The sequence below is a fragment of the Barbus barbus genome (assembly GCF_936440315.1).
Source record: "Barbus barbus genome assembly, chromosome: 1".
Lineage (NCBI taxonomy): Eukaryota > Metazoa > Chordata > Actinopteri > Cypriniformes > Cyprinidae > Barbus > Barbus barbus.
Window position 1 is genome coordinate 44,068,503 of NC_136729.1, and position 17,887 is coordinate 44,086,389.

Genomic DNA, 17,887 nt, shown 5'->3' on the forward strand with positions numbered 1-17,887 from the left:
TTTTGAAAATGAAAGACAGCCATAATAGACTGGTGATGCTAAAAAGAGCACAGGTAAATCATGTTTGTTTTCAGTCTCTTCTCTCCTGAGGCTGTGGATTCAAAGGTCAGGAACTCCAGCACGAGGGCCACAGTTTAAGGTCAGTGTGCTAGTGCTCACATCACTAGTGACTGATGCCATTTACACTCTGATTCTAATGAGACAAGAGCCTGAGGCCAAAGGCTCTAGCTGAACTAAACTAGGCAAAATGTAACTGAACTCATTGCCCAAAGTTCATGCGGGAGTAAGAGCATTGATGATGCATGAAAAGGCATGTGATGGGATTGTGAGCTTGCAGCTGGGCGATTATAAGCAGTAATTGCATAGAAGGGTACAGCAGTAGTAGATGCAGAGATCACACACAGCATACACAGCTTCTTCTACTGCTTGGTTCTCAAACCCAGTGAGCTGCTTATGGAGGCGTCATATACGAACACAGACAAATTTCATGAAAAACAACAACAACAAAAAACTTATATACCAGTAAAACAGCTAAAATAAGATGGTCTGTTTGCTGGTTTTAAGCTAACAAGTTTAAACCAGTAAAGACCCAGTATTTTTGAGTACGCTTGTTACAGTACCACATTAGCCTACTCAGCAGCTTACATTTATAAATAAAATAACCTATGAGAAATTATTTGTAATTACACCTTAAAATTATTTTTAAACAAAACTATGATTATTTATTAAAACAATAATTATTTTTATTATTTATTTATTTTTAAATAGAAAATACAATTTCAGTTTATCTACTTCAAAATTTTTGGAAAATAAAATAAAATATGCGTAATGTGTACAAGAAAAATAAATAAAATATAGCTGCAAGCAGCGATGCCCCAAGCCGTCAATGCAAACGCCATCCCGGTGGCATCAGGAAAACTGTGTCCAGCGGTCAAATGAGACATTATTATAGTGTTACCAAAGCTTTTAATGATTTATAAGCATTTTTTAACGATTTACTTCTCCATGAACTAACATGAATAATTTTTACTAACACAAATAAATAAAGTAAAAATATATTGTTCATACTTAGTTTATGTTAGTTGTGAATTAACCAATGTTTAAACAATTATATTGTTTAACTGTTAATTAACATAAACAATAATTATATACCATTTATTAATGTAAATTTTACATGACATGTGTACCGAGCTTCATATGAATACGTGCAAGTATGTGTGAGCTATACATCAAGTATAGCATCATATATATATATATATATATATATATATAAATACATCATATTTTTTTAAAAATAATAATCATTAGAAAAACAAGAGGACCCTGCACCTTAGTGGCTTGGGCCCTAATAAATAAATAAATTTAAATGGTAAAAATATATAATATAATATAATACAATATAATAATAAAAAAAAAAGTTTTCTTACTGTATATAAGATTGCTTTAGGACAAAGAATATGTTGGTGCCATAAGATGATTATCTTCACGAGGACAGTAAGACACTCAATGAGCATGTTTATAATCGGAGGCCACGTTTACATCATGAGTTCCAGTAAAACCACCAGTGACTTTATGCTTTCCAGCTCTAAATGAAACTGCAAAGAGTAGAAAGTAAAAAGTATTTTCCTATGTAGACAGAAGAAAGCTGAAGAGTTTCGGAATAAATGAATTATACCAATGAATCAGTACTTGTTTTTATCCAGCTTCTTTCCCAAGCCTTGTTGAGCAATGTTTGCGAGACATTGATCGAGGAAGATCTTTTCTGTATTGTGGAAGTGAGTAGGGGTGTAATGAGAATATGATATGGAGAAGCTGCTTCGTCTGGCAGACAGACATCGAGCGGCTGGAATGTAGAAGCTGAGGTTCATTTAAAGTGTCTGCTCAGTTTAAAAACAAAGCCATGATTAATGTTTCATTGAAATGTGCTGTGAGGTTTCAGTCATGGCAGTCAATTTGACAGGTGATTGCCAGCTAACCACAGTCAATAAATAAAACCCTTCAGAGAACAGGTATGTTAATTATATCATTAGTCATACAGGTGTTCATTTATTCAAAGAACGACTCTCTTCCCTTTAAAATAAACAAATGAAATCAAAACTAATTCTATATACATTCTTCAGCCATAAATTAAAATCCTGTCGTTTACTCACCCTATGTCCTTCCAAACCTGCCTGACTTACTTTCTTATTTTTTGTTTCTTTCTTATACTTTGTCCATATGAAAGGCAGCATTATTCATAATATTCTGAGAATTATCTCTTTAATGAACAATCGCTGATGTATGGTTATGTTTTTCATGCCACTCCTGCCGTTATGGAAAAGAAGTGCACTTAATCATATTGAACATGCATTTCAAACATACTTTAAATCTTAAAGGACATTTAAAAAAAATACTTATAACTAATATACTATTAACTAATATTACAATTAAAGGCCACACAAGTGTACTTAAAAAGAGACACTTTAATGACTGTTTCTTAAAACACTTTAGTACTCTTGTAAAAATTGCACTTTGTAATTATTTCGAATTAAAATGTTTAACACTAATCGTTTTAAGTTTTTGTTGTGTTTTAAAGAGGTACATTCATTTTGATGTGTTGACTAACTTACCAAAGCACATGTAAAATACTTGAATTAATAAAGTTAAAATTACAATTAATATTGCATAGTTTATATATTAGTTAATATATTAATAAGTTAATGTATTTTAAATGTACTAAACTGCAACTTCATCATTACAAATGTGTATTTTCAAATTTATTTAATTACATGACATACAAGTTTCAATAGAAATGACATTAAAGTATATTTCAAAGATATCAAAGTGTCTTGTTGTTTGTGCTTGGCTCATAAAGCGATCTAGTTTATGGACTGAGTAGAGTTGGCAGGTGCAGGTTGCTATATTTTGGTATGTGGTGTATTTCCAAGATAATACATCTGGATTTGAGTTTATTATGGGCTTGATCTTATTTGCTGTGTTTTAATTAGTTCTGGGCAGTATGACCAAAAATTTATATCACAGTATTTTTCAAAATTATACCGGTTTCACGGTATATTACAGGTTTTTTTTTTTTTCACGCATGATCGGGTGTTAACCACATTTTCTATTGATTGGAAATACTGCAGTAGACTGACTTAGAATGCTGTCATGATGAGTGAATATTGTAGAAAAATCCACACTACATAGTGACTAAACACAACCCATTAATGCATATTAACCAGGAGTCACTCTCATTGATAAAATCAACATGCATCTACACTAAAGAGTTGTTTTGACTATATTACTATTTGTCTCATGCAGCACACTGGCTGCGTCTGAGTTACAAACTAAAAAAACAACAAACAAAAAAGTGCATAATATTAACAGACGAACTATGCTCATATTTATATTTCCAAACAGTCGGTAAGCGACAGGTGCTTGGAAACACTGTTGAGTACTCATTTACTGAGAATCGGCTGCGGTACGGCCAGCTGAATGTGCTGCTTCTCTGCCACTCGCTGCACAGGGAGAGTCAGACCTCGCACTCGCTGGGCAGCACTGGCGACATCTTCCAACTGAACCATAGCTAAGGTTTGTCAATATGTATATTCTATGGGAAAAAAGCAGCTAAAAGGGAGAGTTGCTAAACCTTGTGCTGAAGTCGCACTCGTGTGTGTGAGACGCGGGAGTTGGTGGCAAGGGGCGGTGCATATTTGTGGCAGTCAGTGCGGATATTGTGATTTCACCAAGTACAACATCCCAATCAACCAATCAGAATTGAGGAATAAATTTACAGGAAATGTCTGTTTTAGGCTTACAACAACCCTTGTTATTGTTATTCAGCTATCATTTCACTCTGATTTTGGGATAAATTGTGGGTACACAAACAAAAATGGTGCTATATAGCACTAAAGTGGTTCTTTGGCTTGTAATCATAGGGTAACCACTTTTGGTGCTGTATAGCACCAAATCTTGGTGCTTCAGTGGTTCTTCAGCGGTTCTTCACCGGTTCTTTGACATGACTGAGGTGCTATATAGCACTGCTACCATATACAGAGCCTGTTAAGCTCCTGTATGGTTCTTCAGTGGTTCTTTGGGGTGATTAAGGTGCTATGTAGCACCACTGCCATACAAAAAAACCTGTTAAACCCCTTTAAAGGTTCTTTACAAGCCAAAGAACCACTGTTTTTGTTGAATAAATACAATGCAATATGGCACCTCTTATGGTTCTACATAGCACTATTTGACAAAGGTGCTGTATAGCACCTTTAAAGATATGGTACTATATAGCACCAAAAGTGGTTCCCCTATGATTACGAGCCAAGAACCACTTTTAGTGCTATATAGCATAATTTTTTTTTAGAGCGTAGGGTTAGGTTTAGGGGTAGGGATAGGGTTAGGTCAATGTTTTTGGGCAGTAATGTTGTTCCAGGATCAACAAAAGATGTTGATCCAGGAACATGTCTGACTTTGCAAAATCACGGCGACCGATTTGTCCTCGACACAGTGCAACAGTGAAAAGAGACCCCTCTCAAACGGTGTTGAACGTTGTTCAAACGACATACACAATTTTGGGATTTTAAAAAATTCACATCATAATAAAAATAAACACCGGTATTCGGTATGAACCGGTATACCGCCCAGCACTAGTTTTAATATAGAAAATTCTGGCAACAATAATGAGCCAAAACACACTGTATTTCTTACACTGTATATACACACAACTGATACATCATTAACAACTAGCTGCTCAGTTCAGTTTAGTACACACTGCGCAAATTACTGTAAATGCGATTGCCACTACTTGATTTTTTTGGGAGTCAATTCGGTTGAAGAATACAGTTGTCACTCCTGTAAAATGACTGAACTGTGTGTACAGGATTAAGCACTAAAAGGTAAACTGGCAACCGAATTTAGCTGCAGTGTGTACATGGCCAAAAACAACAGGACAAACTAATGTCAAAATAAGACTCCAATAGATACAAAACGGGAAATTGTGATATCAACGAATATCAAAAGGGTGGTCACCATTCACTTTTGTTGCATGGAAAGGAGCAGCATGAACATTCTACTAAACTTCCTCTTTTGTGGTCTACAGAAAAAAAAGGCTTGGATGACTGGATTATCCTTTGAGATAATTTCCCACTATTTTTATGGAACGGACTTCACTGCATGCTCAGATCACAAACCTACTGCACCACTGTCCTCGCTTGAGCTTCCTGACAACACGTACAAGGCTGTTACCAGAGTCTGTCTATCAAACTGAAGTGATAGGGCATACTTAAGACACAATGAGCTGGCATCTTAGATTAAATATTCAGTGTTTGGTCAAGGATTATGTGGGCTCCTGGAACGCTGTCTCAGAGGACAGCTGGAACATGACCTGGTAATAGCTATCAAGAAACCAAAGAGACGAAACCTACACGACTCATGTCACAAAGAATGTCCAAATAAACACACAAGACTGACACAACTACAGGCTCAGCCTTCGTTTCGCACGCAAGTAAACAGACAAAAAGAAATGAAAGCATAAATGGTTTATTTGCGAATTATGGCCGGTAAGAGCATCAGATAATTCCTCATACTCAAAGAGAGTTAAGGAGGAAAGAGCATAATGTCAACTAGTTGAAGGATTTCAGCCTTGCGAGACCTCCGCAAATTACATTGACAACCCAAATCAAATCACTTGAAATCTATAGCCATCTACTGCGCTGAATGCTAAAAATGTCTACGCGTACCTGAGAGGTTTGCGTGAGAGATAAAATGTGATACAGCAGAAGAGAAAGTTCTCCAGATGCGCACAGGCAAGATAAAAAATAAATAAAAATCAAGGCCATTTTTGTTTCTTTTCCCCAAAGACAAAAGGCAGACGTTGTTCCAGGTCCCATGCCAAGTATTTCAACCGGTCCCCCCTAAAAATGGATGATATATTGCAGCGCTGCACGCGTGTGACAGCAGAAAGCAATAAACTGGAGTAAAACAAAAAAGGCAAATGTCATTATTTCACAAGAGAGAGATTTGAGCATTCAGGCTTTTTAGAACGAGGCCACAATGTGACAAATAGCTGGACACAGTCCTCTGGCTCTGTCTAGCTCGAAAATCAGCTGTTATATTCACAGTCTTCAGGGTCCAAAAGCCTGAGGAAATACGTACAGCCCCAACAGTTCATTCTGAGGGACATTTGAACATTATAAAGGCTGTTCGAAGTCATTTGTAGCAATGAAATAGTAATCCAGAGCTGTTATAGTGCTGGTGAGATAAAACAAGGATTTCATTTTCTTTATGATCTTTAATCAAGACACTGGAGGATAAAAAGAAGACACATTTTTAAAGACCCCACAAAGGCTTCCAAAAGGTTTTTTGCATCAATGCCATAAAATCAGTATATTGGGTTCCTGAAAGAACCTTTTAGTTTAACTTTTTTTTGTTGTTGTTATTCTTACAAAAATAAGGGTCCCAAAAGTTTTTTTTTTTTTTCTGCAGTGCCATAAAAAAAAATTTTTTTTGGTTTCCCAAAGAACCTTTCAGGGTGCGTTCACACTTGACATGTTTGGTTCGATTAAAACGAACTCTGGTTCATTTGAATAAATGCGAACGCTATCATTCAAACCCTGGTGCGCAAAAAAACATGCGAAAAGATGGATCTTGGTCTGCTTCGATTGAAATATGAACGTATGAACCAAAGACATCTAAATGAACCAAAAACAGGGTCGTGATGTCACAAGATGCAACCCTAAATGCTCAAGAATACCTGTTTTTTTTTCTCGTTATTGTCATGATGTTTTCCTTTACAGTTCGATTTACAGGTATCTGAACCATGTCTCTGTGCAGCAGATCTTTCTTTGTTTGTATGATGGAGAAATTATTGCTGCTGCTTTGACTCCAGCCGCTGTTTTGACATATTTCATAAGCTCTTCATAAGCTCTCAGCTGGTAAAAGTGCCATCATACTGTACGTATGCACATACAATGTTCAGTCACAAAAAATATGTCATAAAAGCACCTTGTTTTTTTTTGTCATTTTTAGGACCGAACCTTAAGAAACAGTGTGAATGCAAAGTAAACCAGTAGGACTAAATGTATTATTTTCTTTTCAAAAGAATGAAGAGAACCGAACTACAACTGTTTTTTTTTTTACAACCTAAAGATTTTTTATTTTTTACATTTTGTTTTTAGTTCTTAGAATATTTAAAATATATAAAAGAACCTTTTATGGAATGGAAAGGTTCCATGAATGTTCTTCATGAAACCACAAATGCCAATAAAGAATCTTTATTTTTAAGAGTGTATGAAATAAAAATTGGAGTTTTGGGACTTTTATTCTGTTTTAACTGCATTCATTTCTATATAATCAATGTAAAATAATCAAAGTGCAAACCCTTTGTTCCATCCCAATTTTATGTTTCAATAGGAATGATATTATGTGTCTTATTAAATAATATAACATAATAGAGTGCTGCAGCATGACGTCAAAAGACAGAAGACAAATTTGCCATGAGTTCTCTTGATTTTTTCCAAAGGGGTTTTTTATGCGGTTTTTTAATTTATGTGTACAAGACTGACGATACTTGACGTTTTGCTGTACAACATAAATTACACACAAATACACAACTTTTGAAGCAGTCATGTATATTTTTTAAAAATGTATGTTTGGAATAAGTATCTACACAACATTTGGAGTGTGTGCGCTTATAGTTCAAAATGTCAAGTATCATCAAGCAATGTTTACCACAGATCTTATTTTACTCGTGAATTGAAGATCTCCATAATATAAACCCCATAGGAAAATATTCTGGATTCTGATGTCATTGCTACAGGACACTATAACTCCCCCATCACTACACTGCGTTACAATGTGCAACCAGAGCATGCAGAGTAAGACAGATCTCCAGTGTCCCCCTGCTGAATTCTACATCAGATCCCATTAAAATCAGGCTTGGGTCAGGCTTTATAATTGACCAATTCTTTGGGGTGATAGATCATTCCTGATCACTTGAGCAGCTGCTATTGATGTTCAGTGTCTGTGCATTGCTTTCAAATATAAAGGATATAGTGTTTGCCTTTCAAGAGTGGTTGACATTTAAGCATAAATGGTTGCACTTCATTTAAAGGTGTCCTTGTTGCAGTGTGCAGTAATTATACATTTAAATACTGAGTAAGATTAATTAATTTCATGTATTTACTATATGTTTAGGGTTTGGCTTAGGGTTACTTGCATGTAATTATGCATGTATAATAAAAAAGGGAAATAGTTAGGCTGACAGATTTCAGAATTAGAGACACGCATCCAAACCTTAGTTGAGGACAGTAATAATGTGAGGGCTGTAGATACTGCTTTTGATGCGACTAGCTTAGGGAGTCTTGTACATTGTTCGGTTCCGGTAGAGCCCATGCAGCAGGGCAACTGGGTGACTGTGAGGCGGCCTAGTCGCGGGTCAAAACACCACTCTTCCGTTCCGATCAAAACATCAAATAGGTTCTCCCAACTCAGTGACAAATGCAGAAACATTAATTCATGCGTTCATGACCTCCAGGCTAGATTATTGTAATGCTTTATTGGGTGGTTGTTCTGCACGCTTAATAAACAAACTCCAGCTGGTCCAAAATGCAGCAGCTAGAGTTCTTACTAGAAACAAGTATGACCACATTAGCCCGGTTCTGTCAACACTGCACTGGCTCCCTAATAAACATCGTATACATTTTAAGATCTTGCTAATTACCTATAAAGCCCTGAATGGTTTGGCACCTCAGTATTTGAGTGAGCTCTTATCGCATTATAGTCCTTCACGTCTGCTGCGATCTCAAAACTCTGGTCATTTGATAATACCTAGAATATCAAAATCAACTGCAGGCGGGAGATTGTTTTCCTATTTAGCGCCCAAACTCTGGAACAATCTACCTAACACTGTTCGGGAAGCAGACACACTCTGTCAGTTTCAATCTAGATTAAAGACCCATCTCTTTAAACTGGCTTACACATAATACACTATCACATTTCTATAATTCATATCCGTTAAAGATTGTTAGGCTGCATTAATTAGGTCAGCGGGAACCGGGAACACTTCCCAAAACACCCGATGTACTTGTTACATCGTTAGAAGAATGGCATCTACGCTAATATTAGTCTGTTTCTTTCTTATTCCGAGGTCACCGTTGCCACCCAGATCCAGACTGTATCCAGATCAGATGGTGGATCAGCACCTAGAGATGACCTCTAAAGCCAGGACACCTAGATGAGCCCCAGAGACTGATCCCCAGTGAAGACCCTGTCTCCAAGACAGCCATCGGGACAAGACCACAGGAACAAGATGAGTCTTTTGAACAATCTGATTCTGCTTTAGCCTAGATTTAAACTGCTGATTTTGTCTGGCCAGAGGAGAATGACACTATTTCTACAAACTATTTCCCCGTCTAAATACTGTAAAGCTGATATAAAGCCACCCAGCTTTATATCAAGCTGATGTAAAGCTGCTTTGACACAATTTGCATTGTTAAAAGCTTTATACAAATAATATTGACTTGACTTGAAATACTAGCATGTTTTTTTGTTGTTTTTTGTTTTTGTCTTCTTGAAATGCAATTAGCACTTCAAGGTTGGTTAAAGTTGCTTTGCATTTATTTCAACCAAAAATTCAAAAGTTAATTTTAGGTGAGAACAGAGAAAAGCAGGACAAAACTGAAACAAGATCACTGTTCTACAGACGGACTGTCTTATTGTGTCAGCTGAATCAATACAGCACCTTAACAAGGATTTCAAGTGAAGGCAGAGAGACGGTCTCCAGCAACATACAGTCAGAAAAGCTGTCTGCTCTATCAATATTAAAAATCATTTTCTGTGACTCTGCAGAATACCTGGCACTGGGCTCTCTCCAGATCCCTTCCAGCACTTTTAATTCATTATTGATATCTTCTGGTAATCATCACCAAACAGCTGGCATCAATTTCAGGATAAATTAATTTTTCATGCATTTGACCCTTAATTCCATTAAATCAGCATGTGGTTGTGAATAGAGCAGTGTATCTATAAGTATTTAAGAGACAAATGCAAAATTATAAAGTTTTCATTATCACTGGACAAACTGAAAGTGAGAAGCCATAATGTGTCATTATACAAATACATGAATTGATGTGTAAATCATTCAAACAGTTTACTTGTACACTGTAAAGATTAGTCAAATTTGTAAATAAAACAAAGATTATTGGAGTACATCTTTCAATAAAATTCTATTTCTGTCTTTTTACTTTAAAATTTCACATAATTCAATGCTGTTTATTAAATTATTTATTTTTGTGAAATTTACTCACAATGTCCAAGTGAATTTTTTTTCAGTGTTTTATTTTTAAAACAAGAAAAAAAAAATCTCCAAATTGGAAATAAATAAATAACTCAATTCAAAATATATGCTCTGAAACCTTTGTATTAATGTCTCAAGGACTTGTGCTTTAATAGCCTATAGTTATTTTGAGATATTATACAGGAAACCCCTGTTTTTCGCAATATAAACCGAATTACACCGGATTATGATCAATGGCACCTAAATCAAATGCTTGACTATGCTAAAATTAATTCAATAATAACTAGGAAAACCTGTCACAAACAGCGAAGACATGTCTTGTATCAACACATGACCCCAATCAACAAGATTTTAATGAGGAAAGACCTTTTTTCCCCTGTCAGTGATGATGATCAAACACTATATCAGACAGCCTACAGAAATCTGCTTAAACGAACCCCTCAGCAGTACTCAAGCCTTCACCGCATGCCTTTTTATCTTTCAAAAGGGTTACATTAAAACTCCTCTGTACACAACACATTCTAATGCATGGTATTCATAAAATAAGACCAGCAAAGCAATGCATGCCAGGTTTTGCCATCCATGGTCTTTGTTGTCAAACACTCCCACACATTCAGACACAGGTTCACATACTGCAGAGATGCGCTGCATATTCCTCACAAGCACAACAGATACACCATAATCAATAAACACAAAACAGAGACGTATATAGGTAAAGTGTAAACAAATAAACCTGTCAAATCACACATAAATCCCATCAGAGTATGCCTGGATTAGCTAGAACAAAACTTTCTCAAGCTGAGGCAGTAAATTACCATAAGAAACAAACTGCAGTCCTGAGTACAGAGAGAAGAACTCATGTTAGACTAGTAACTTCATCTAAAACAAAAGATTTAGTAGGAAATACACTTTCAGTTTATTCTGATTTATGTCAAATATTGTATATAATTATATTGTATTTTTATATGCATAATTAATAAAAACTACACACTCTCTTATATATTTATATTTTGAAATTTAGGTTTAATAACCCTTCAGGCTATTTTGATTCAGTTTGGTGACATTTATTTTAAACATTTTATATTTTTGTATTGTATAGTTGCTTATTTGTTCACAATGGGTATGTTTTGGGGATTGAACCATACATTTATAATTTTTTTAAATAAATAATTATATAATGGAATTATTCAATAATTAATTATAATAATAAATACACTAAAGATATATTAATAAAAATAACTGTATTCATATTTTTTTATTTATAAAAACATTATAAATAATTTGTAATGTTTTAATTAATTATTTTAAATTCATTTCTATTTAAATTTTAAATAGAAGACCATATATAAAGGGTTTTTGATGGATGCAAAAGAACACATCTTCACAACTCAACCATTTATCAAGGTCAGTACAGTCACTATATGTAATAGTTTTGATGTATAGCCGATTTCCTGCAACAAGCCTACACATTTCAGAAATAATGGTCCAATGCCCAAATTACCTTCATGCAATTGGACATAATTTGTAGACACACTGGGAAAACTACAGCAGTATACTCAAGGACAGGACAACATGACTAAATGTGCTGCAATCCATAGAGAAGAGCCCGTCTCTCCTTGAAACAGCTGACACATCAATTTATATTTGGTAAATGAGGGGGAAAATTTGTTTGCATCCTCCTAATTGTTAGTAGCCTGGGATTAATTGACACAATTAAAGAGATTAGGAAGGAGAAGATGGATAACAAAGGTCAAAATGTGGTTAAGAGATGCCTGCAGGTTGTTTGAGCTGCTCTGCTTCAACTTAATATATGTATACAACGCCAGCTTGCACCAAAGTATTTTAGATGCCATTGCAAATGCAGACGCATCACACGAATCCAACAAAGAGCAAACCCAAATATCAATATTTCCAAGATGAAAAACTTCGGAAAATGAGGTAAAGCCATGAACTGTACCTGCATTGAGTGTACCAGTAATAAGTCTGAAGAGGTACTGAGCAAACTTCAGTATCTCCCTCTTGCATCTCTTCCTGCAACTGCTCATGCCGAGGTTTCTCTGTCTCTCTATTCCCACTGTTTAATCCTCAAAGGGTCTGGTGACAGGAAAACTTCCTCCCCGCGACCGCGCTCTCCTGCTCGAACCTGCTCTGCTCGTGCGTCTGTGAGAGTCGGCTCATACAGAGCTGCACGAGGGGGGTCACTCACTCATAAATATTTCCTCTGGAGCGCTCGTGTGTCCCAGAGCGCTCCCTTCTGAGCTGTCTTCACACTCTTTCTGTAGTTGTAGTAGAACGGCTGCTTGAGAGGCTCAGCACCATCTGTGGCTGTTTCAACCTCCACGAGCGCTGCTGGGGAAGAGCGAGAGCACGAGAGAGGGAGAGCGAGGAGGAGGGGTGGGAGGTGAAAAAAGAGAAGGAGCATCCGCGAATCAGCGCTGACAGGCGATTATGGGACTGTCGTGTTGCCAGTTACGATGCTGCAACACTTCTGAGGCACTCTGGGTGAGGCATCGCTGAGAGCCACCAGATTCATTGAGAGCAAAAGATTAAAAAAACGTGAAGAAAGGGAGGGACGGAGAGGTTAAAGATAAGAGAGACTATGGAGACAGCCTGCTCTTGAATGAATAGCGCAGAGATATGGAGAGGGAAGATAAAGGTGAAGGTGCGAGAAAGAGTGAAAAGAGATCCGGACTGAAAGACAAATGCAGAAGGACTGAGGTGTGAAAAGCAACGACTGAAGGAAATATAAAGAGACAGAGAGAGAGAGAGAGAGGTTAAAACTGAAGCGAAACACCTTGACATTTCAGACCGGCAGGTGTTCAGATGCTGGAAATAATGGTGGAGTTCATAAGGTCAGACTTGATGACTCACTGCCTCAGGTCCTTATTTTACAAAGACTGGGACCCGTCCACAAAAACAGGTCTAGGTCATGTTTTACCCCCAAATAAAAGTAAAACTGAAGGTTGTTATAGTCGTAGCAAACATTCAAGACAGTGCAAGAAATATTATAGTGAAATATTATTACTTTATCATTTAAAACATGCATAATCTGTAATGAGAATGACATTTTACTTCATGCATTGAGAAATGCTTTGTCACAAAGAACGAAAGCTGAAATATTACACCCAAAACAGAGCCATTATTGTTAACTTAAACTAAAACCAAAATTTTAATATTTTTTTCATTACCTGAAATAAAGCTGAAATAAAATATAAATATTAGATAAAAAAAAAAAAAAAAAAAAAAAAACTTTAATGAAAAAAATAATTAAAAATAATAATATAAAAATGTGGTCATATTTTATTTCAGCTTGTTTAAGTTGAAGTACTAAAATTACTCAATTAAAGCTAAATGTAAAAATGACAAAAGCACAACAAAATTAAAAATGTACACTAAAATGAAAATAAAAAATAAAAATACAGACATAAAGGTCATTCAAGATATTAATAAATACTATACTAGCATATAAACAATACTACAATAATGCTCAAAAGTAAAAAATATACACTTTTGAAGACCTGTTATGCATACAACAATAATTCACAGCAAACATTGGGTGTCAAGCTCCAAAAAGGACAAAAAAGCACCATAAAAAATGGTGATTCATACACACTGACGTGATGAACAAACTAAAAAAAAAGTTGCTATTTAGAGATATGGAAATGGTATATGTTGTAATATTGTCTTTTTTGGAGCTTGACAGATATGGCCATGTATTGCTGAATGACTATGTTATTGCATTTTAGTCAAACCTTCTCCTTTCCTGTTTCATGGGGGTGGGGGCATCTTTGCTTCGTAATATGTTTTGTTTTGGAATAAATTAAATCATTTTGACTAAAATATGAGCAAATAAAATGATAGGACATTTCCATTTAAAACCAAACAACTTTTTTTTTGTCCACAAACAGGCTTTTTAATTAAAATTTTTGTCAACATTTACTATTGATCTCCATAGTATTTTTTCCCATATTATGGAAGTCACTGGCTACCGTCAACTATTCAGTTACCAACATTCTTCAAATTAAAACTATCCCTTTAAGCAAAAATCTATTCATATTCCTTTCTTTTGATTTTGGGGTCAAATTGGACCCAGGTTTTGTGAGAAACCATATGACCACATGAATGAATGTTTGATGTTGTTTAAATCACATCGGCTTCAAACATCATAATTTCATCCACTTCAGTTTTTATTCAGCACCAGACCTCAAACACTCTCCACTATCTATCCATCAAAGACTCATTTCGGATCCCTGATCAGTTAATGTGGAAGGAAAAATGTCCATCACCACTTGACGATCTTTTAATGTGTAAAAGACTTTCATTAACATTCCAGCTAAATATCTGGGTCATTATAGCAGCTCTAGGTAGAGACGAGCCATTCAGATGACAGATGAAACAGCTTGTATTGTATATGAAAGGAAAGCTGATTCCCATCGGTCATCGGTGGTTCAGACAGGCCTATTTCAGGAAGAGCACTCCAAACCGAGAGCTTTTTCCACAAGTGACATTCTCACAGAAGATTTAGACCCCTCACTGTCCCCGGTGCTCTCAAACAGGAACGCTGTTTCCGCAAAGAGGCATGTTGTTCTGAGAGGAGCTCTGGGTTGTTGTGACAAGAGAGAAAAATGTGGGTGAATGTGAAGAGAACAGATTTTCCATACAGATTAAGCTACAGTGTGTGTGTGTGTGTGTGTGTGTGTACACCGTCACTGCACTGCACAGTCATACAGCTGCTCCACAGCTACATGCTTGATATGACCTTATGAGTACCGCAATAATTCATGAACTCAAATTAATTTAATGTTCCAAATCTAAGGAGACACGTGGCATTTTACTATCAAGCAGTACTAGGTGCTTTGAAAGGTCATAGCAATGAAGCAGCTTCATTAGATTTGTGTGCAGGACTACTGGACACGGCATAAAAAGAAGTACACTTTAACATACTAAAGAGCTCTTATTATGGAAATGAAAGAATATACTTAAGTGTGAACTGAAGGTAATGTTTTCAGACACTTAATTGCATGTAAATTGCAACTAAAATACATTAAATTTATTAACATTTAAATTTGTATTACATGCATTTAGCTAAACTTTAAAATGTTTTTTGACATACTTAAGTTGGACTTTATACAAACATATGTAATTTCAGTAATTACCTCTATAATAATAATTAATAGTAATTACTTCTATTGTCTTTGAAATATAGTAATATAATAGTGTACTGACAAGTATTTATGGTAAATTAAAATTGAAACTTGTATGTCATGTACTTAAATATATCTTTAGTTACATTTTGTAATGATGAAGTTTCAATTTAGTACATGTAAAGTACTTGTTTATCATTAACTGTATATAATATATTTCAGTATTATATTTATGGTATTTTAAATGTTAGTCAACATATTAAAATAAGTGTGCTTCTTTAAAGCACAACAAAAGATTAATAAAACATAATTAATTTAATTTGACATTAATACAAAATGTGCTTTTTAAAAGTGTACTTAAGTGTGTCAAAGAACAGCCATGAAAGTCTGCTCATCTTAAGTACACTTAACATTTTTACAATAATTTCATATTATTTGCAAGTACAGCTGTTTTTAATGCGTTTAAGATTTAAAGTACACAATAAATTCACTTTCAATAAAATTAAGTGCACTTCTTTTTTTAGAAAGAGAATTGTGATTTTAATTCTCTTCAAATATAATTACAAAAAATAACATGAATTTCTATTAATCCTGTTAATGCAATGCTTTTAAATGTGAAATATTAATGCATTAAAAAGTATTTATAACATTAAAACCGTGTATTTTCTGTTCACATAAGCAACTGTGTAATTTTATATATTTTACAACACAATTATTTAAATTAATACATATTTATGGTTCATTTGTGTTTTAAATGACAATTGTTTTTTATAAAAATGTAAATAAAACATTAAAACACAATCAAAAGAAAATGTAACATTATTTCATGCATTATACTGTAAAACGTAAGTTAAAAGAAGCCAAGACAAGCATCACTATTACTATTGCTCATACTTAAGGTCAAAATGTGAACAAAACCGTAAAAGTATTAAACTTTGAAATTGTCTTGTGCTGTTTGTGCTATTGACATGAATAATGCCTCAAATTGTCAACTTGTTTGAGGCGGCATGGGAAATGATCTTAATAAATGGTTAAAGTTATGATTTCCACCTAACGGGCTAAACAATCTGATCGCATTCATACTGTAAGAGTGACCAAAGTTATAACTAGAAACCATCAAAGAGGCTTGATGCAGCAACATACTAAAAGCCATTCAGGAAGCCTTGCATAGCAACACCTTAGTGTTATTAGGGGCAATTTTTACACAGTCAACCACCACCATTCAGAAAATGTAAAAATAAAATCAACAATCAATCACTCATGACAAGATAGAAGAGACTGCAATGTGTATTTTACAGTATTAGGAGCAGCTTTAAAATGCATGACATGTACAGGCTTTACAGAAAGTGTTACCTAAAATTTCTCAGTTCATCAGTTGAGCGTTATTTTTAGCCTGTATCAGTATCTATTTGGGGCGGAGCTGTCTAATTCAGACCAGACCTCGACGAGCAACTGCAAATGTTCCTCATTACCAATTAGCAGCTGCTACACAACCCCCCGAAACAATCAATCTGCATTCAATTCAAACCCAGGCAGCTATTGAGGAGCCGCACACACGGCAGTGATAGACTCGCTGGGTATGAAGAGTATTTGCCAGTTACCGGCATGTGTGAAAACCTGCTTCCGCACCTCTTTGAATTCATCCTGCCGCACGCACCTGCTCTCAAAAGCAGACATTCACTCAATATATCTCAAAAAGCACTGATGTCATGACATATCCTAGCCAAAATCCAGCACTGCCACCAATACCTATAACTAAACACTAATATTTTTGCTTTTCATAATAAAGGTGCAGTAAACATTTTTGGTATTTGACATTTTATGGTTGCACTTTATTTTACAGTATGTTCACATCCTTGTACTTACAATGTACTTTACCTAAGAGAGTACTGGATAATATAGGGTTAAAGGTTAGGTTTAGGGGTAGCTTCAGGGTTAGTACCTAATTATTATAATTACTAAAACAAGCATACAGTGCTACCAATTTTACAGAAATAGGTATGAGGTTGCATCTGTTTTCGTAAACAGCATGCCTGTAAATACAAAACGAATCTGATGACGTGCCAGTCAAACATTAAAATCTGCCTTTTCCATGCTTGCTTGGAGAGAACATCATTAGAGGGATCAGGTAATCTAATTCAGTGGCAAAATGGCCTAAATCACCTACAACCATATTACTTTAAAAATGTATGGTTTAAACAATCAAACAGTGCAATACCCTTGTGAAATAGTACACTTTGCTGTGACTGTTCACTTTTAGTGCAATTGAAATATTAAAAGTAGATTTAAGTACTGGTTTAAGTCAGTCATTGGATATAATATAATACCAATTCATTAAAAGGCCTCTCAAGTATACTTAGAGTACAATTTCATTACTAGGATACACTTAAGTACACACTTGAGTGTGTTTTTTGTAATAATGTCAAATTAAAGGTTTTATTTTTAAGTACATTTTAAATCACTGTTTTAA

At 35.2% G+C, this 17,887-nt stretch overlaps 1 protein-coding gene across 3 annotated transcripts in view; it reads right to left on the minus strand.

Moving 5' to 3' along the window:
* Positions 1-17,887, minus strand: part of LOC306872903 (Kv channel-interacting protein 4-like) — a gene marked incomplete at both ends in the record, with an annotated part of 182,136 nt that overhangs the window by 117,870 nt on the left and 46,379 nt on the right. Inside the window, one exon of one of the 3 annotated variants that reach the window (XM_079421823.1) lies at positions 12,231-12,318. The exons of the other annotated variants lie outside the window; for them this stretch is intronic. Within the exon in view, the coding sequence (XP_079277949.1) occupies positions 12,231-12,318 (88 nt within the window). Of the gene's footprint in view, positions 1-12,230; positions 12,319-17,887 lie in introns of those variants that run through there. 3 annotated transcript variants of the gene reach the window in all.